We start from the raw sequence: 21,953 nt of genomic DNA on the forward strand, positions 1-21,953 counted from the left end.
CTTAGTTATTTGCCATTGACCAATATGTCTGTCCTTATGTCAGTATCACACTATCTCAATTACGATAGCTTTATATAGTACATTTTAAAATGAGAAGATATCTCTTCCAATTGTACTTTTTTTTTTTTTGGTCTTATTTTTTATTTTAAATAATCCATACTCCTACAAACATTTTTTCCCCCAATTATTTTTATTAGTTGGAGGGTAATTACTTTACAATATTGTACTGGTTTTTGCCATACATTGACATGAATCAGCCATGGATTTACATGTGTTCCCCATCCTCAACCCCCCTCCCACTTCCCGCCCCATCCCATCCCTCTGGATCATCCCAGTGCACCAGCCCCGAGCACTTGTCTCATGCATCCAACCTGGACTGGCGATCTGTTTCACACTTGATAATATACATGTTTTGATGCTGTTCTCTCAGATCATCCCACCCTCGCCTTCTCTCATAGAGTCCAAAAGTCTGTTCTATACATCTGTGTCTCTTTTTCTGTCTTGCATATAGGGTTATCGTTACCATCTTTCTAAATTCCATATATATGCATTAGTATACTGTATTGGTATTTTTCTTTCTGGCTTACTTCACTCTGTATAATGGGCTCCAGTTTCATCCATCTCATTAGAACTGATTCAAATGAATTCTTTTTAATGGCCAAGTAATATTCCATTGTGTATACGTACCACAGCTTTCTTATCCATTCATCTGCTGATGGGCATCTAGGTTGCTTCCATGTCCTGGCTATTATAAACAGTGCTGTGATGAACATTGGGGTACACATGTCTCTTCAGATCTGGTTTCCTCAGTGTGTATGCCTAGGAGTGGGATTGCTGGGTCATATTGGCAGTTCTATTTCCAGCTTTTTAAGGAATCTCCACACTGTTTTCCATAGTGGCTGTACTAGTTTGCATTCCCACAAACAGTGTAAGAGGGTTCCCTTTTCTCCACACCCTCTTCAGCATTTATTGCTTGTAGATTTTTGGATAGCAGCCATCCTGAGTGGCGTGTAATGGTACCTCATTGTGGTTTTGATTTGCATTTCTCTGATAATGAGTGATGTTGAGCATCTTTTCATGTGTTTGTTAGCCATCTGTATGTCTTCTTTGGAGAAATGTCTGTTTAGATCTTTGGGCTATTTTTTGATTGGGTCGTTTATTTTTCTGGAATTGAGCTGCAGGAGTTGCTTGTGTATTTTTGAGATTAACTCTTTGTCAGTTGCTTTGTTTGCTATTATTTTCTCCCATTCTGAAGGCTGTCGTTTCACCTTGCTTATAGTTTCTTTTGTTGTGCAAAGGCTTTTAATTTTAATTAGGTCCCATTTGTTTATTTTTGCTTTTATTTCCAATATTCTGGGAGGTGGGCATAGAGGATCTTGCTGTGATTTATGTCGGAGAGTGTTTTGCTTATGTTCTCCTCTAGGAGTTTTATAGTTTCTGCTCTTACATTTAGATCTTTAATCCATTTTGAGTTTATTTTTGTGCATGGTGTTAGAAAGTATTCTAGTTTCATTCTTTTACAAGTAGTTGTCCAGTTTTCCCAGCACTACTTGTTAAAGAGGTTGTCTTTTTTCCATTGTATATTCTTGACTCCTTTGTCGAAGATAAGGTGTCCATAGGTACGTGTATTTATCTCTGAGCTTTCTCTTTTGTTCCATTGATCTATATTTCTGTCTTTGTGCCAGTACCATACTGTCTTGATGACTGTGGCTTTGTAGTAGAGCCTGAAGTCAGGCAGGTTGATTCCTCCAGTTCCATTCTTCTTTCTCAAAATTGCTTTGGCTATTCGAGGCTTTTTGTATTTCCATGCAAATTGTGAAATTATTTGTTCTAGTTTTGTGAAGAATACCATTGGTAGCTTGATAGGGATTGCATTGAATCTATAGATTGCTTTGGGTAGTATAGTCATTTTCACAATATTGATTCTTCCAATCCATGAACATGGTATATTTTTCCATCTATTTGTGTCCTCTTTGATTTCTTTCATCAGTGTTTTATAGTTTTCTATGTACAGGTCTTTTGTTTCTTTAGGTAGATACACTCCTAAGTATTTTATTCTTTTTGTTGCAATGGTGGATGGAATTGTTTCCTTAATTTCTCTTTCTGTTTTCTCATTGTTTGTATATAGGAATGCAAGGGATTTCTGTGTGTTAATTTTATATCCTGCAACTTTACTATATTCATTGATAAGCTCTAGTAATTTTCTGGTAGAGTCTTTAGTGTTTTCTATGTAGAGGATCATATCATCTGCAAACAGTGAGAATTTCACTTCTTTTCCTATCTGGATTCCTTTTATTTCTTTTCCTGCTCTGATTGCTGTGGCTAAAACTTCTAAAACTGTGTTGAATAGTAGTGGTGAGAGTGGACACCCTTGTCTTGTTCCTGATTTTAGGGGAAATGCTTTCAATTTTTCACCATTGAGGGTAATGCTTGCTGTGAGTTTGTCATATATAGCTTTTATTATGTTCAGGTATGTTCCTTCTACTCCTGCTTTCTGGAGAGTTTTTATCATAAACGGATGTTGAATTTTGTCAAAGGCTTTTTCTGCATCTATTGAGATAATCATATGGTTTTTATCTTTCAATTTGTTAATGTGGTGTATTACATTGATTGATTTGTGGATATTAAAGAATCCTTGCATTCCTGGGATAAAGCCCACTTGGTCATGGTGTATGATCTTTTTAATATGTTGTTGCATTCTGTTTGCTAGAATTTTATAAGGATTTCTGCATCTATGTTCATCAGTGATATTGGCCTGTAGTTTTCATTTTTTCTGGCATCTTTGTCTGGTTTTGGTATTAGGGTGATGGTGGCCTCATAGAATGAGTTTGGGAGTTTACCTTCTTCTGCAATTTTCTGGAAGAGTTTGAGTAAGATAGGTGTTAGCTCTTCTCTAACTTTTTGGTAGAATTCAGCTGTGAAGCCATCTGGTCCTGGGCTTTTGTTTGCTGGAAGATTTCTGATTACAGTTTTGATTTCCATGCTTGTGACGGCTCTGTTAAGATCTTCTATTTCTTCCTGGTTCAGTTTTGGAAAGTTATACTTTTCTAAGAATTTGTCCATTTCTTCCAAGTTGTCCATTTTATTGGCATAGAGCTGCTGGTAGTAATCTCTTATGATCCTTTGTATTTCAGTGTTGTCTGTTGTGACCTCTCCATTTTCATTTCTAATTTTGTTAATTTGGTTCTTCTCCCTTTGTTTCTTAATGAGTCTTGCTAATGGTTTGTCAATTTTGTTTATCTTTTCAAAAAACCAGCTTTTAGCTTTGTTGATTTTTGCTATGGTCTCTTTAGTTTCTTTTGCATTTATTTCTGCCCTAATTTTTAAGATTTCTTTCCTTCTACTAACCCGGGGGTTCTTCATTTCTTCCTTCTCTAGTTGCTTTAGGTGTAGAGTTAGGTTATTTTACTTTTTTCTTGTTTCTTGAGGTAAGCCTGTGATGCTACGAACCTTCCCTTTAGCACTGCTTGTACAGTGTCCCATAGGTTTTGGGTTGTTTTTTCATTTTCATTCATTCCTCCAATTGTACTTTTCAAGATTGTTTTGGCTATTCTGGTAATTAGTCTTGCATACCTGGAATAAATCCCAGTTGTTCATGGTATATATTTTTGTGTATTAAAATACTTGGTAATATTCTGTTAAGGATTTTTCTCCTAAGTTCAGGAGGAATGTTTGTTTGCAGTTTTCTTTTCTTCTGGCCATGTCTTTGTCTGGCTCTACTGTCTTCCTGAATGAGGTGGGAAATGTTTCCCCCTCTTCTATTTTCTGGAAGAGGTATAAAGTTAGTTTTAATTACCCTTTCAAAGTTTGATAGAATTGTCCAGTGAAACTATCTGGGCTTTGAGTTTGATTTTGGAAAGCTTTTTAATTAAAAATTCAACTTCCTTAATGGTCATAGGGCTATCCAGATTGTCTTTCATCATCTTGAATTGCAGTAGTCTGTGGTGCTTAAGGAATTGTTCTGTTTTTTTCTACATTGTCATATTTATGATCATATAGATGTATGTAGTATTCCTTTATTTTAACAACTGCACTATCTGGAATAATATATCCTATTTCATTCCTGATATAGGTGATATGTGTTCTGTTTTTTTCAGTCTTGCTAGGGGTTTATCAAATTTACTGATTTTTTTTTTTAAGAACCAACTTTTTGTTTCCTTTGGGTTCTTTTTTCAATAATGTTTTCCTATTTCCAATTTTATTCTCTGCTCTTTATTATTTCATTCCTTTTGCTTGCTTTGCATTTATTGTGCTCTGTTTTCTAGTTTCTGGAGGAAAGAATTTAAATTATATTACACCTTTCCCCATTTTAAATGTAAGCATTTGGTGCTATAAATTTCCCTTTCAATATTGCTTTAGCTGCCTCCTACATACTTTGTGTTCTAATTTTTATTTAGTTCTATATACTTTTTAATCTTCATTGAGGCTTATTGTTTACCCATAATTATTTAGAAGTGTATTGCTTAGTTTCCAAGTATTTTGAGTTTCCTGCTGTCTTTGCTACAGATTTCCAGTTTGATTCCATTGTAGTCATGGCATATAAGCTTTATGATTTCAATTTTTTTTTGTCAAGATCTGTTTTATGGTATATTTTATGGTTTTTTTTTCTACTTGGTGAATGTTCCAAAGAAATTGAGAAAATTATATTCTACTGTTGTTGGATGGTCTGTTTTATATGTTAATTAGATCTTGATGCTTGTGTTGCTCAGATGTTTTTGCCTAATACTTCTATCAGTTACTGAATGGGAGCAGTGTTAAGGTTCCCAACAATAATTGTAGATTATTCTCTTTCTCCTTTCAGCTTTAACAGTTTTGCCTCATGTATTTGAAGCTCTGTGGTTTAGTTTATACAAATTAGTATATTGTGTCATCCTGAAAGACTGATCCTTTAACTATTATATAATATCTTTTTGTCTCTGATAATTTTCTTTGCTATGAAGTCTACTTTAGGAGATTTTAATACTGTCGCTCCTTTTAATTTTTATTATTAATGTGTACATGGTGTATCTTTTCCATCCTACTTTAGGCTACCTGTGGTTGAATACAAAGTGAATTTCTTATATGGAACATATAGTTGGATTTAGTGGGGTTTTTAAAAATATTTTAATCTACTCTGCTAATCTGTCTTTTGATTGGTATATTTAGACAGTTTACAACAAAGGCAATTATTGATATGTTGGCACTTTAGGATGCTATTTTATTATTTCCTACTTGTTTCTTTTGGATGTTGTTGCTGTTTATTCTCTTTCTTACCTTTCTGCAAGTTACTTGAACATATTTTTGGATTTCATCTTGATTTATTTATAGCACTTCTGAATTCATCTCTTTGTAGTTTTCATATGGTTGCTGTGGATACTACTTCTAACTCTGTACTTGGTATCACAGTGTTTACTACTTAAAATGAAGTATAGAAACCTCACTTCCAGTTAGGTTTCTTTATCTTCCTCACCTTTACCTATTATTGTTAACTCACTGTGTAACTCCCATTTCTTTTGTGTTTTTTTTTTCCTTTAGGGTTTTATAAATCATATTTTATGAATGAAACAAATTATAATACTATCTAATACTCAGAAGAACGTCTGTTGTATGGACTCATATTTATAACCTATTTTTTCTTTTGCTTTCTGATACTTAAGTTTCCTTTTATCCTTTTCTTTCTGTTTGAAGAACTTTTATCCAGTCTTTCCAGGATTTATCTGCTAGTCACAAAATCTTTTAGTTGTCATTCATCTGTGAATATTTTTATTTTCCCTTTATTTCTAAAAACTGGTTTTGCCAGATACAAAATTATGAGTCAATAGTTCTTTTCATTCAGCACTTAAAAAATATATTGACATTTCCTTTTTCATGATCTCACATGAGAAATCCATTCATATGGTGTTTCCCTACAGGGACTTCATTGCTTTTCTCTGGTTGCTTTCAATATTTTTTGTCTTTAGTTTTCAAAAGTTTAATTATGATGTGTATTGACATGGATTTGGGGGATTTATCCTGTTTAGAGTTTCTTGAATCTCTATGTTGATGTTTTTCATCAAATTTGGCAAGTTTTCAGTCATTATTTCTTCAAATGTTCATTCATTCTTCCCTCTTTTTCCTCTGCTTTCATGGACTCCAGTGATATGAATGTTGGCTATTTTGTTATGAGCCCAGAGGTCCCTGAGGCTCTGGTCACTTTTTCCCAATCTCTTTTCTATTATTCATATTGGGTGAATTCTGTTGTTCATCTCCACTCTACTGTGAGCCCATCTAGTCAGTCTTTAATTTCTACTTTTCAGTTCTATAATTTTTTTTGTATAACTTTTTTTTTCTTCCCATTTATTATTAGTTGGAGGCTAATTACTTTACATCATTGCAGTGGTTTTTGTCATACATTGAAATGAATTAGCCATGGATTTACATGTATTCCCCATCCCGGTCCCCCCTCCCACCTCCCTCTCCACCCGATCCCTCTGGGTCTTCCCAGTGCACCAGGCCCGAGCACTTGTCTCATGCACCCAACCTGGGCTGGTGATCTGTTTCACCCTAGAGAATATACATGTTTTGATGCTGTTCTCTTGAAACATCCCACCCTCGCCTTCTCTCAGAGTCCACAAGTCTGTTCTAGTATACTGTAATGGTCTGTATCTTTCTGGCTTACTTTGCTCTGTATAATGGGCTCCAGTTTCATCCATCTCATTAGAACTGATTCAAATGAATTCTTTTTAATGGCTGAGTAATATTCCATGGTGTATATGTACCACAGCTTCCTCATCCATTCATCTGCTGATGGGCATCTAGGTTGCTTCCATGTCCTGGATATTATAAACAGTGCTGTGATGAACATTGGGGTGCACGTGTCTCTTTCAGATCTGGTTTCCTCGGTGTGTATGCCCAGAAGTGGGGTTGCTGGGTCATATGGCAGTTCTATTTCCAGCTTTTTAAGAAATCTCCACACTGTTTTCCATAGTGGCTGTACTAATTTGCATTCCCACCAACAGTGTAAGAGGGTTCCCTTTTCTCCACACCCTCTCCAGCATTTATTGCTTGTAGACTTTTGAATAGCAGCCATCCTGACTGGCGTGTAGTGGTACCTCATTGCGGTTTTGATTTGCATTTCTCTGATAATGAGTGATGTTGAGCATCTTTTCATGTGTTTGTTAGCCATCTGTATGTCTTCCTTGGAGAAATGTCTGTTGAGTTCTTTGGCCCATTTTTTGATTGGGTCATTTATTTTTCTGGAGTTGAGCTGCAGGAGTTGCTTGTATATTTTTGAGATTAATCCTTTGTCTGTTGCTTCGTTTGCTATTATTTTCTCCCAATCTGAGGGCTGTCTTTTCACCTTGCTTATAGTTTCCTTTGTTGTGCAAAAGCTTTTAAGTTTCATTAGGTCCCATTTGTTTATTTTTGCTTTTATTTCTAAAATTCTGGGATGTGGGTCACAGAGGATCCTGCTGTGATTTATGTCGGAAAGTGTTTTGCCTATGTTCTCCTCTAGGAGTTTTATAGTTTCTGGTCTTACATTTAGATCTTTAATCCATTTTGAGTTTATTTTTGTGTATGGTGTTAGAAAGTGTTCTAGTTTCATTCTTTTACAGGTGGTTGACCAGTTTTCCCAGCACTACTTGTTAAAGAGGTTATCTTTTTTCCATTGTATATCCTTGCCTCCTTTGTCAAAGATAAGGTGACCATAGGTTCATGGATTTATCTCTGGGCTTTCTATTCTGTTCCATTGATCTATATTTCTGTCTTTGTGCCAGTACCATACTGTCTTGATGACTGTGGCTTTGTAGTATAGTCTGAAGTCAGGCAGGTTGATTCCTCCAGTTCCATTCTTCTTTCTCAGGATTACTTTGGCTATTCGAGGTTTTTTGTATTTCCATACAAATTGTGAAGTTATTTGTTCTAGTTCTGTGAAAAATACCGTTGGTAGTTTGATAGGGATTGCATTGAATCTATAGATTGCTTTGGGTAGTATAGCCATTTTGACAATATTGATTCTTCCAATCCATGAACACGGTATATTTCTCCATCTGTTTGTGTCCTCTTTGATTTCTCTCATCAGTGTTTTATAATATACTAGAAAATTACTAGAGCTAATCAACGAATACAGTAAAGTTGCAGGATATAAAATTAACACACAGAAATCTCTTGCATTCCTATACACTAACAATGAGAAAACAGAAAGAGAAATTAAGGAAACAATACCATTCACCATTGCAACAAAAAGAATAAAATACTTAGGAGTATATCTACCTAACTTCTATTTCTTTTCTGTGATTTTTTTATACTTGTACTTTAGTGAATTTGCAATTGATTATTGTAGCATTTCTATAATGCCTGCCTTTAAATTCTTATCAGACTAACTACAACATCTGATTCATCTTGGTGTTGGCATTCATTTAAGTTATGATTTTATTGTTTCTTGATTTATATCCTGGACATTTTGTCTATTATGTTAGGAAAACCTGGGTTCTATTTAAATATTTTACAGGAAGTTACTCTATTTAGGTTTAACATATGAGTCTTAGCCTACTTTTTGCGGGCTGATTCCAGTAATTGTTTAATTTTCAGAGACTTTGTGACTGCCTGAGGATTGAAATTTCCTCCAGCTGGGTTGCCAAGATACCTCTTGGTGAGGGAGGGGGTGGGGGAAATCTTCAGTTAGTAACCCTCCCCCTACATCCAGCTACCAGGTTTCTCTGGGCAGGGAGGAGAATAAAGTGATTTCTTGGACCCAGCTGCTAGCTATAAGGCTGCTAGCTGTGACAGGTTCTTTTTCCTGGTTCCACCAGAGAGCCCTTGTATCTCTGGGCAGAGGAGGAAAGTCTCTGGCCCTTGGGGTCAATGAGGCTTCTCCAGTTGGGCCACCTGCTTACTGGTTCCTCCCATCCACATCAGCATCTCTCCACAGAAAAGAGGAATCTCTGATTCAGCAGGGAAGGAGAATGCTTCCCATGGTCACTTATTTTTGACGGGACTCCCAGTAGGTCCCCCTCCCTGAGGTTGTAAGAAGGGCCTCCACTAGATCCAGGGGAAAGAACAAGCTACTAGACTACCTTCTGTTGCTAGATGGGAAGTCAGAAAAGAAGACTAGGTCTGGGTGGCTGCCTTCTGCTGGTTGGGAGACGCAAGATGCCCTGCCTCTGTGCTGTCATCTGGTCCTGGGTTCCCAAACCAGCTCACTTTCTTCTTAGCACTCTTCAGATTTCTTCTTTGTCTGTCTCTTCTAACATTTCTAGGATTTATAAAGTTGTGTTTAGTGAGGAGGAGCAGAGGAAAAGAGGTCTATGTCAGCTTGTCCAGACCAGAAGTCTCTCAGTTACTGAATTATCTATTAAAATTTTAATTTTTTTCTATTTTGCCAATTTAGACTCAGTTACATTAAGGATATTAAAATAATCTCAAAGAAACATTTGCCCAGTGCAGGCATTTAACCAGTTTTCTCCAATATGTAATTAATGAGAAAAATGGATGGAGAAAAAATAGATGTCAATACAAAAGGATCTAAAATGAGCTTAAGGCCATACACATAAAGATACTGTTGAGGAACACACATACATTCACACACACTTCATCTCAGGACATCTCCTTATGGTCTGCTGGAGGAGAGTCTCTACATGAAGCACAAATGGATTCATGAAGACACCAGAGGGAGTTAAGGAAAATGAGAAAGATATAGGGCTTGTTTGAGAGGCACAGATCCTTCTTCCTGGGGCACCGAGTGGCAAAACCTGTCTGGATGCCTTTACTTGGAAAATCCCCACCCTGCAAGGCTCAATGGTGCCAAGAGGAAGGTGGCTCCATAACTATCGGGTTGGTCTGGCTCTTCTCTGAGCCTTAGTCAGAGAAGGCTTAATTTCAAGTGCATCAAAATAGATATCTAGGACAGAATCCTCAAGCCAGTACCTTTCACTTCTTATTTATTTATGTACTGTGCTATTCCCCAAAAGCATTTAAAGTGATTTTAATGGATACATACTATATAAAAAAATATACAGATACAGGCGAAAAAAGCAAGAAAACAAAGGAAAGGAATAAAACTGGCGCAAAAATGCTTCTCTGTGACTTTGTACACTTGCAATAAATAGTCTGTGAGAGGGCACATTGCTGGAACATTTCCTGTGCCATCTCTGTGTGAACCCTCAAAGGCACTTAGGACCAGTCTTGGGGGCAATAAAGTGGACTCATAATATGAAGGGATCCTCTAGATATGCTATCGAGGGAGACAAGGTTCCATGGAAATTTCCCTATAGTACTCCATAGATTTCTTGCTCTGAGACATGTTTGATTTCCTCTTAAAGATTCCTGAGTTCTCACCTTGAGATGGCCACAGTTCTGAGCAGTGTGACCCAGGTGAAGACTCAGGTTACTAAGTTCCTGAGGGAATCACGTCCCAGTTAAGACTCATTACAAGTCTGACTACCTGAATATGCAGTGTGTACCAAGGTTAAAACAACAGTCATTAACTCCTCAAACTTTATTTATAAAATTCTTCCACAAGTCTGTTCTATACATCTGAGTCTCTTTCTCTGCTCTGCATATAGGGTTATCGTTACCATCTTTCTAAAGTCCATATATATGTGTTAGTATACTGGGAGAAGGCGAGGGTGGAGTGTTTCGAGAGAACAGCATTGAAACATGTATATTATCTAGGGTGAAGCAGATAACCAGCCCAGGTTGGGTACATGAGACAAGTGCTCGGGCCTGGTGCACTGGGAAGACCCGGAGGGATCGGGTGGAGAGGGAGGTGGGAGGGGGGACTGGGATGGGGAATACATATAAATCCATGGCTGATTCATTTCAGTGTATAACAAAAACTACTGTAATGATGTAAAGTAATTAGCCTCCAACTAATAAAAATAAATGAAAAAAAAAATAAAATAAAATTCTTCCATCTGATTCTCAGAATCTAAGCCAAAGATGTTAGATACAAACTTGCAATGTCCATCTCAAGTCAACTGGAAATCTAGATGATGCTGTTGACACACAGGAGCTGAGAAGTCGCCACAGAAGTAGTGTTGTGCCTGGTGACTAAATGACCACACTCCTTCCACTATGGGAGCTCTCTCTCTCCTGGAGAATATAAGAACACAAAAATCCAGTCAGCTGTGCTCTATTGTCTATGTATACAATACACAAATGGGCTTGATTCGGGTACAAATCCTTAGTGAGTGGTGGCTACTGGGACAGCAGCTCTGAATCTAAAACATTACTTCTTGACTCTTCATGAAGCCAGTTTCTCCCCCTGGCTTTGGTTTCTTGATTTTCTACCTTTCTGAGCCTCGCTCAACCACATTTAACTTCTGAAAACTCATTCACTCTGCCTCTTACTGATTTTTAACATCTTTAAATCTCTTGAAAAAGAGATACCCTGTTCATTCATCAGCACCTCTATCAATTTGTTCATGAAGACATGGCCCAGTTCTCTTTTCTCTATGCTCTCCTGAACCATTTGTTCTCAACCCTTGTCTAAAAAGTTCAGTTTCATACCATGGTATTTCTCTGAAGTTATTTTTTCAGATCACTAATTACCTCTTGCTGACCAAGCTCAGTGACTTTTCTTCAGAAGTTATTCCACTCGATCTTTTGGCATTTTCATCTTGTGCTATGAGGGCTTCAAAGAATATGGTTTTCATTTCTCATATATCTCTATGTACCGGAGATTATTTTTACTCTTGTTTTGAATATCTATAGCTGTCATCAATGAATGTGACCTTTCTTGTTGGAACGGCAACGTATCTGTCTCAAAACACACTGTTCAAAATGTACATGTATGTACCACATTCCTATTGCTTCAAAAATTTTGTATGTTTCCATTTTATCAAGAAAATAAGTTTTAGGGGGCATGGTTTCTAATCAAAATGATGTGGGGTGGGAGAGAGTGGCCAAACTGGCAGAGTAGAAAGGCCCTGAGCTCACCTCTCATCAGCACACCAAAATTACAACTATTTCCAGAATAACCATCAATAAGAAAAAAAACTAAAAAAACGAAAGGAAAAAAAACTGGAACCTGTAAGAAAATATCTCCTGCAACCAAACACATAAAGAACTACAGTGAGACAGGTAGGAGGGGCAGACTTGCAATATAATCAAATCCCATACCCCCCAGGTGGGTGAACCACAAATTGGAGAATAGTTATATTGCAGAAGTTCTCCCACAGGAGTGAGTGTTCTGAGCCCCATGTCAGGCTCCCCAGCCTGGGGATCAGGCATCAGGAAAATCAGCTACTAAAGCATCTGAATATTTAATATTCTTAATAATAAGTATTTTGTAAAAAGTTATGGTAAAGTTGTACCTGCTGAAAGCCTGAGGGCTTTCCCGGTGGTCCAGTGGTTGAGAAGCCACCTGCCAATGCAGGGGATGTGGGTTCAATCCCTGGTCTGGGAAGATCCCACATGCCACGGGGCAAGCAAGCCACGATTACTGAGCCTGTGTTCTAGAGCCCACGTGCTGCAAGTACTGAGCCCATGTACCCTAGAGCTGGTGCTCCACAACAAGGGAAGCCACAAGAAGCCCAGGCACCACAATAGAGAGTAGCACAAGAACCTAGAGCCAGCATGGCCATAAATAAATCTTTTTTAAAAAATCTTAAGAAAATAGTGATACATTTTATCAACCTGAGTAGAGAAACTTCGAGTTACACATAATTAAAGATCACCATCTAGTGGCCCAAATATATTATAACTTCTAAAATTAGCTGCAAGCTCCAAAGTCTTTAAAGGTTAGATGGTGTATTGAAAGCCTCCAGCCCCATCAAGGAGAGGAGCAAAGAATGAAATTTTGGCCCCATTAAAGGCATTCAAGGGGCTTTCCCTGGCAGCTCAGGAGTAAAGACCCCACCTACTAAGGTAGGAGTCACAGATTCAATCCCTGGTTGAGGAAGATCCCCTGCAGAAGGAAATGGCAACCCTTTCCAGTATTCTTGCCTGGGATATCCCATGGATAAAAGAGCCTAGTGGGCTATAGTCCATGGGGTCACAAAAGAGTCAGATACAACTTACTAAATAACAACAACAAAAGCATTCAAAATTCAAGTTATAAACAAAACACAGTGCCCTCTAAACCAATCACCCTTCCTAATCAAGCTTTGGTCCTGGGCCTCTGGTCATTCAGAATATGAGTGGACAGTTGAATGTGATAAATTAACGTGATAACTCTTTTGGAGATAAGCTCAGAGAAATCCAAAATAATGAAGGCCTTTAGAATTATCTTGAGTGACTTTTCCTCTCACAAGCAACTTTACAATTGAAAATCTGGTTTGCTTGTGATAGAATTATTGTGTGTACACCTTAATGAAAGGTGTACTATAAAGGAAGCTATAATACCTTCAGAAAATAAGGAAGAAACAAAAGTCAAAAGAAAACATTGCCCCACAGATTTTCTTCTAATTAGGCTACATGAGTTATTGAAAAGAGCACAGGCTTGAGAGTTAGAGGGTTTTGTTCAAATTTTGGTTTCACTCCGTCTTGGCTGTGTAACCTTGAGCATGTTACTTAACCTCACTAAGCCTCACAGTGTGGTTTGAAGGATTAAGTAAAATAAGACTTAGAAATGGCTTATCCCAATATCCAGAACATAACTGGTACCCCACTTTACCCTTCTTTCACTTACAAGAAACCATATAATTTAGGAGAAAATAAAGGAAAATTTAAATTTCTTCTTTAACTTAGAAGAAAATAGGATTTGAATTTGAAGCTGACTTTTAATTTTTTCTCTGTTACAGTGAAGGTAAGAGACCATCTAGTAACCACATGACCAAAGTAACAGTGATTGTCTTGATTCTGATTGATTTTGGATTTTCCTTCAGGATGTAAGTTTCTTACTGGTAACATGGAAGAGTTGTATCCACTGTAAATGAACAGGGTGTTGAAAGGATTAAATGAAACACTGCATAAATGTCCATAGCTTAGTGCCACTACTAAGTTTCATTATTACTCTTTGCCTCTCTCATGGGACATCTGTGAGAATATAATTGCCATCAATTATTTCAGAAATGCCTGTGGTCCTTCACTATCTTCCTCACAAATTACTCTTTCACCAAGGTTCTTCCCTAGAAAGACCAGCACTAAGGCGCTCACAAGGTGGCTGTTACTTTGCACACACCATGCAGATGACTGATTTTAAAGCAAGGCACAGCAGAACCTGCATTTTCAAATGAGAGTTGCATCAAAGTGCACGAGAGATTAAAATTCTTGTTCCTCTAATATCAGTCTACTCTGAGAATCTCCCTCACAACCTGCTCCGTATCCCTTTATCTCAACAGAAACAAAACAGATAAAGGATTTTGAATGAATAGAGAAATAGATTTTTGTGGGTAGCTTGTAAGTTGGTTCTGAAGGCAATTCATATTTTTAAGCAACAACCAGCATAATTTGCAAAGAGACAACATAGAAGGAATACTATCATCAGGGAATATTAATTATAAGATGACTCTTTAAAGTCACATCTTATAATGGCTGCTGCTTCTAAGTGGCTTCAGTCATGTCAGACTCTGCGACCACATAGACGGCAGCCCACCAGGCTCCCCTGTCCTTGGGATTCTCCAGGCAAGAACACTGGAGTGGCTTGCCATTTCCTTCTCCAATGCATGAAAATGAAAAGTGAAAGTGAAGTTGCTCAGTCATGTCCGACTCTTTGCGACCCCGTGGACTGCAGCCTACCAGGCTCCTCTGTCCATGGGATTTTCCAGGCAAGAGTACTGGAGTGGGTTGCCATTGCCTTCTCTGGATCTTACAATGGAAAAGGGTCTATATTCAGAGGCATTAAAAAGCCTACTTCCCTTTGTGCCCCTTTCAGGCTCTGACATTGGCACCTTGCCTATTCACAGAATTCTAAAGTTTTGACCCATATTTGGGATATCAGGTTTTGTTTTGTTTTGTTTTGGGTCTGTTTCTAAATTATTGTAATGATACTTTCCAGAGGGGTCTCAAAGGGCTGCATCCTCAAATACAACAGGCCCTTGCACACTGTCAGGCCCACTGTTCTAATTTGGGGAATGGAAATTGTTGCTGTTGAGCTATTTCAAATCCTGAAAGATGATACTGTGAAAGTGCTGCACTCAATATGCCAGCAAATTTGGAAAACTCAGCAGTGGCCACAGGACTGGAAAAGGTCAGTTTTCATTCCAATTGCTAAGAAAGGCAATCCCAAAGAATGCTCAAACTACCACACAATTGCACTCAAATCACACACGCTAGTAAAGTAATGCTCAAAATTCTCCAAGCCAGGCTTCAGCAATACGTGAACTGTGAACTTCCAGATGTTCAAGCTGGTTTTAGAAAAGGCAGAGGAACCAGAGATCAAATTGCCAACATCTGCTGGATCATCGAAAAAGCAAGAGAGTTCCAGAAAAGCACTTATTTCTGCTTTATTGACTATGCCAAAGCCTTTGACTGTGTGAATCACAATAAATTGGAAAATTCTGAAAGAGATGGGAATACCAGACCACCTGACCTGCTTCTTGAGAAACCTATATACAGGTCAGGAAGCAACAGTTAGAACTGGACATGGAACAACAGACTAGTTCCAAATAGGAGGAGTACGTCAAGGCTGTATATTGTCACCCTGCTTATTTAACTTATATGCAGAGTACATCATGAGAAATGCTGGGCTGGAGGAAGCACAAGCTGGAATCAAGATTGCCGGGAGAAATATCAATAACCTCAGACATGCAGATGACACCACCCTTATGGCCGAAAGTGAAGAGGAACTAAAAAGCCTCTTGATGAAAGTGAAAGAGGAGAGTAAAAAAGTTGGCTTAAAGCTCAACATTCAGAAAACTAAGATCATGGCATCCAGTCCCATCACTTCACGGCAAATAGATTGGAAAATACTGGAAAGAGTGGCTGACTTTATTTTGGGGCTCCAAAATCACTGCAGATGGTGACTTCAACCATGAAATTAAAAGACGCTTACTCCTTGGAAGGAAAGTTACGACCAACCTAGATAGCATATTAAAAAGCAGAGACATTACTTTGCCAACAAAGGTCTGTCTAGTCAAGGCTATGGTTTTTCCAGTGGTCAGGTATGGATGTGAGAGTTGGACTGTGAAGAAAGCTGAGCGCAGAAAAATTGATGCTTTTGAACTGTGGTGTGTTGGAGAAGACTCTTGAGAGTCCCTTGGACTGCAAGGAGATCCAACCAGTCCATCCTAAAGGAGATCAGTCCTGGGTGTTCATTGGAAGGACTGATGCTGAAGCTGAAACTCCAACACCTTGGCCACCTGATGCGAAGAGCTGACTCATTGGAAAAGACCCTGATGCCGGGAGGGATTGGGGGCAGGAGGAGAAGGGGACGACAGAGGATGAGATGGCTGGATGGCATCACCGACTCGATGGACACAGGTTTGAGTAAACTCTGGGAGTTGGTGATGGACAGGGAGGCCTGGCGTGCTGTGATTCATGGGGTCACAGAGTCGGACACAATGGAGCGACTGAACTGAACTGAACTGAAAGCAAGGCAGCTATGACAGGAAGTAAAGATTTAGCCTGAAGGCTTGCCCTGGATCCTAGCTCCACCACTCACAAGGTACTTAATTACCTTGAGCCTGGTTTCCTCACCTGTGAAATGGGGGGACCCTGCCCGGCTGGCCTCGGGGAACTGTGATGAGGTTTGGAGCCAGGCTGGGGGCGAGAGGCCCCTCCTGAAGCATCAAGCTTGCCCTGAGCACTCATAGTTCCTTCCAACTCTACAAGAGGTGTCTCACGGAGCCCAGAGGGCAAGCGGAGCCAAACAGGGACTGGGGCCCTCCACAGAGGAATATGAGGTGGCCTGTGTCAGCCTGGATAAGAGTCCTTATTGCCCACTCCCGACCCTTAGCAGGAAGCCCCAGGCTCACCAAGCGCCTCTTCACACTCCCTTTTTTCTTGCCATTCTTGCCTGAGCTGACATCCAGCGAGCGGTAGCTGGGTGGCTTCTCCTCAGGCCAGTTTGGGGAGCATGAGTGACGATGGCAGCGGGTCCCCCAACTCTGGGGCTGCCTCTCCTTCTCCTCCTCGGAGCTCCAGGAACTGAGGCCAGAGGCCAGGGGAGGGGAGTAGCTGCGGGGCCTGCGCCTCCGGTGCCCCTGAGCGCTTTCCTTGGGGCTGGGCCTGCGGGGATCTCTCTCTGGGTAGTGGCTCCGGAGCGGGGGGCGGTGGGGCCGCCAGTGGGCCTCACTGGATGAGGGGCCATCGCCGTCGCTGAGGCTGTCCCTGTCCGACCAGGGCCTGGGTGACCAGCGATGCCTGGAGCCACGGTGCCTCCCACGCCGCAGTCGGTCCAGCTCCCTTTGCTCCAACTCCCAGCACTGAGCCTCAGGATCCCAGAGCTCCTGGTGGAAATCAGAATAGCGGTGCTGCCTTCTCCCCTCCCTCAGATCCCAGGGTCTAGAAGAAGATGGTGGTGTGGGGAGCCGCTGCTGGTGGGAGGAGCTGCTGGTCCTCCGTGAAGCTGGCAGGTCTCTGACCAGGGGAGGCAGGTGGATAACTCTGCGTTCCACAACCTCAGAGCCCAGGGAGGACAGGATGCTGCAGGGGTGGCCAGATATGGCCTGGAGGTCAGGCGGCAGAGGCTGGGCTGGGTTGAGGTTCCGCAGCTCCTTCTCCAAATACTCTAGGACACCACTGGGGATGGAAGGGTGAGCGATTGCCTGGGTCACTGGCACCTCGGGGAGGCTGGATCGCAGGGACAAACCTGAATGAAAATAAGAATAAGAACATGCAGAACTGCTCGCCCAGAACACACTCCTCAGAATTAGGGCCCTCAAGTGCCGCCTTATTTAGCATGAATCTACACCTTCCCGTCCTCCATCGGTCATGAAGGCCCCAGTGCAGCCCATGCTCTTACCCTTGCCCTTTACCCTCTCCCACCCCAAATCTCTGGCAGGGTTTACCTCGCTGCAGCAGTGGGTTCACTGGATAAGAAGAAAACTGGGAGCTCCTGTCCGCCCCCCAGTACAGGGGTTTTTCCATCATCTGAGAGCCTAGGGCCTGAGCCTGCTTCATGTAGCGGTGGCGGGCTATGGCTGCAGAGGAAAAGGGAGAAACGCAGACCCTGAGCCAGGGCAAGGCCCACACGTCCCACTTCACTTCTCTCCACCCGGCATCCTTGCCAAGAGGCCACTTTCTCTCCTTGAAGTTTACTGTGTCCTTTCTTATATGGGTGGAAGAGTTAAGGGAAGTAGTGAATCCACTGTTCCTCTGTCAAAACGCTGGGAATAAATTCCCTGGCAAGACTGCAGTTCTTGCACCCTAGGAAATATCCTCCTGAAACTTGACTTCCTAGTCTTGAAATCATTTCATTGTCCTGCCAATTTCCAAGGTCACCTAAAATGTATAGGTAGAAATGTAGATCTTAGCAGGCAGTGAAATCTCAGGCTATAGGCCAAACATAGAAGGCACAGATGCAAAGGGCTTACAGGAGGCAGTGAGTCAGGGGCTTCTTGGGTGGATCACCTGCTCAGAGTGGAAAGAAAGGACACAGATGCTGAGGTCAATGGGCAGAATTACTGGTAAAGGGAAAGGGACTGATGAATGTTTCCAGCTGGTAATGCCAGCCCTGGGTGGGAGAAAACCACAGGGAAGAAGGCAGAGAATGCAAAAAGCTGAAGTAGATCCTTTCCACGCTTCTCCTCACTTTATTAAATGTTGGGGTTTTCCCTAAGTAGGGGGAATCTCTAATGGGTGGGGTAGAGGCAGAGAAGAGAGAAGGGAAATACCATTTCCTTTCAGGGCAAAGAAAATAGTATTAAAAAAGCAGCCCAAGAGTCCATAGAAATGTTTCTCCAGTCCCCTCTGCAGCTGATCTGAAGCACACAACCCACAGCACGTACAAACTAAAAACAAATGCATTTAGTTGTTTTGCTCATGTGTTTCTATTTTGTGACTGAGTGCACGTCTCCCAAGGTCCCTGTGTATACATGCATGTAAAACAGTCCCATGTCTATCCACTTGTGTGCTTAAATGCACACAAGTGCACTTAAGTGCTTAAGTACCCCCGCATGGTACTCATCTTTTTCTGGGTTCCCCAACCCTCTGAATGCCCCTAAAGCCACAGAGCTCTGCCAGAGCTTCCTCTTACCGCAGTAGAAGGAGGCCAAAGGCAGTCATTCTGGACCCAGCATACGGTGGGGGATTTGCTGAGGCCAGCAGCTAAGGGTCATCTGGAAGGCTATCCAATGGCTCCAGTATAAAACCAACTTCCAACACAACAAGAAGTGGTTGTAGCTGAGCCCCCAGACCTGTTTGGAGCTCCAGCCCTGATGGTGAGTCACAGCCCAGCCTGGAGGAAGTCAGATGCAAACTTAGAGCAGCTCATCCATCTGCTACACCTTCATGGCTAAGGACAGCACACCAGACCCTCTGAAGACAAGTTCAACTACTCAGCACTTTCCTCTCCCTCTTGCTAACATGTGCCTCCCCCAATTCTGTATAACATGCCACCTTCAGCACATACAATGCCCTCCTTAATATGGACCAGTCACTTTACATGAGTTAACTAATCCTCAGAGAAATCTCTTAAATGTGAGCATCAGATGAGAAAGTTAGAGAGGTTACCTTCCCAGTCCAAAATTCCACAGCTGCTGACCAACCAGTAGAGGCAGTGTGTGACCCTATGTCTGTCTGTCAAGCCTCTATTCTTTCTGCCAAACCGCAGAATCCCCAGACTCCTTTATGTGATAAAGCAAAAAAAAAAAAAAAAAAAAAAAAACCCTTTCCCAGCAGTACCTTCTCACATTATTTTTTTCTCCTCAGCACCACACCTTTCAAAACTCACTCCAGACTAATCTCTGCTTCCAGGGCCTCAGGACATCTGATCCAATTAGGAACAACCTTCACTGCCTCCTACCCCTCTTAACTGAATCTTGACCTCCTCCCCATGATACTGTTCCCCCTTTGGGCCACTTCCTTTTTCAGCTCCTCCAATTCAATAGGAGGGAAAAGGAAAGTTGGGCTTCCCTTCTTGCTCTCCAAATGACTTCTTAATTAATGGGACTCTTTGCAGGGCTTCCCTGGTGGCTCAGAGGTTAAAGTGTCTGCCTGCAATGTGGGAGACCCGGGTTAGATCCCTGGGTTGGGAAGATCCCCTGGAGAAGGAAATGGTAACCCACTCCAGTATTCTTGCCTGGAGAATCCCATGGATGGAGGAGCCTAGTAGGCTACAGTCCACAGGGTCGCAAAGAGTCAGACACGACTGAGTGACTTCACTTTCACTTTCTTGCAGAGGTGACTTCCTAGAGACTTTTCTGGATCTTGCATCAGGCATCCTGTCAAATCTTCATACATTCCCCAAGATTAACCCACCTGCTTCCTTCTTAACTGCCACCACCTCTTTCTAGGGTCCCTCCCTTCCCTAACTCACTGGAGTGAAAAAATACAGTCTCTGAAATTCTACCTTGCCCTCCTGTCCCTAAAAATAGCTCGATGGGGAAGTCTAGACTATCAGGCTTTCTGTTGCTCACCTAATGGGGAATCAGGCAATAAAATAAGAAACATGGAGAAATTAACAAAGCCTTAAATGATTCCTAATAAGTTATCTCTGAACCTCAGTGGTGTAAAATCTGTCTTGGTCACCTTTAATGAGATAGTTAAACATACAGACCCCTGGATCCCACTCCCATACTGACCTTCAGTCACATGCAAGGTGAGAAAATCCATGTTTTCAACAAGCTCCCTGACTTTAAGGCAGGAGTTGGAGTTGACTATAATATGGATTCTCAACAACTCTCAACAACATTCTGAGAATTATGGTCCTCAGGGATAGGTTTCCTTAAACGCGGGCTTTAAGAATCACAGGGACTTCAACTGGAATCCCAGCATATATTAGCTGTGTAATTTTGACTGAGTCTCCACAGTATGTTAGCTCAACCTCCTCATTTCTGAGCTGGGGATAATAAGTAGTGAAGTGAAAGTGTTAGCCACTCAGTCATGTCTGACTGATTTGCAACCCCATGGACTGTAGCCTGATAGGCAACTCTGTCCAGGGAATTCTCCAGGCAAGAATACTAGAGTGGGTTGCCATTTCCTCCTCCAGGGGATCTTCCTGACCCAGGGATCGAACCCAGGTCTCCTGCATTGCAGGCAGATTCTTCACTATCTGAGCCACCGGGGAAGCCCCAGGGATAATAATACCTATGTCATAAAGTTGTTGCAGTTAAATGAGGTAATACATATGAAATGTCTAATACTGGCAAATATTCAATGGGTGGTGGCTCATGTTGTTATAATAAATGGTTAATATAAGTCACTACTTTCACCTTAGATCCCATAGAAGGCAAAAAGTACACATTTGGAGGCTAAACCATGAAAAGCATATTCATTTTCATTTCTGAGGAAAACCCAGGGCATGTACTTTAAGATGACCCTTTGTGACAGAAATAATGCTCAACACCTCCCTTCCACCAGAGACCCACAGCCAGCATGGGTGATTGTGAAACACCCATGGTGCCTGAATCACCCTGAGGACCTCCAACTTCTTTCCATTCCTTACCACCCCCCTTTCCACTCTTACAGAGTGTTCTTCGCCCTCCCTGACCCATAGGTCACACAGTCCTTTTTCTTTTTTATATATACTGGCAGTATACATAGCATACTGATTTGACTGGCAGTCCTTTCAGGGACATCCTCAGAAGCATCCTAGAATCTCACACCCCTTGAAGCCTTGCCATTTCAGCTTTCAGGAATCAGCAGTCCATGCTTCCTGGGCCCACGATGGCTCCACTGTCAGGCAACCAACCGCAAATAGCCCTTTTTCCAACATGCGTAGATCTCCTTGACTGATCCAGCAGCCCTGCTTCCCTCCTCTAGAGCGGCAGTTTAAACATTCCCCACTTCTCATGTCTTCCCCTCCGTATGAACTTTCAGCTGATGACATGTCTTTGTTAAGGAAGAGGAACCAGTCCTGGACATGGAATCAAGAGACCTAGGTCTAGTCCAAGGCTTACCACTAACAATCTGTGTGTAATTGTGGAAATCTCTGTCTAGGCCCCACTTCC

At 41.3% G+C, this 21,953-nt stretch overlaps 1 protein-coding gene across 1 annotated transcript in view; it reads right to left on the reverse strand.

The window, feature by feature from the left end:
• Positions 1-8,512: 8,512 nt before the first annotated feature.
• The window catches only part of ILDR1 (immunoglobulin like domain containing receptor 1), a 34,398-nt gene continuing 20,957 nt past the window's right edge, over positions 8,513-21,953 (reverse strand). The window contains exons 6-8 of the mRNA XM_020887261.2: positions 17,853-17,984; positions 16,818-17,653; positions 8,513-11,052 (exon numbers count right to left, since the gene is read on the reverse strand). Coding sequence (XP_020742920.1) covers positions 11,011-11,052; positions 16,818-17,653; positions 17,853-17,984 — 1,010 coding nt within the window. The 3' untranslated portion in view covers positions 8,513-11,010. The remainder of the gene's footprint in view (positions 11,053-16,817; positions 17,654-17,852; positions 17,985-21,953) is intronic.

The sequence above is a fragment of the Odocoileus virginianus genome, chromosome 4 (assembly GCF_023699985.2).
Source record: "Odocoileus virginianus isolate 20LAN1187 ecotype Illinois chromosome 4, Ovbor_1.2, whole genome shotgun sequence".
NCBI classification, from domain to species: Eukaryota; Metazoa; Chordata; class Mammalia; order Artiodactyla; family Cervidae; genus Odocoileus; species Odocoileus virginianus.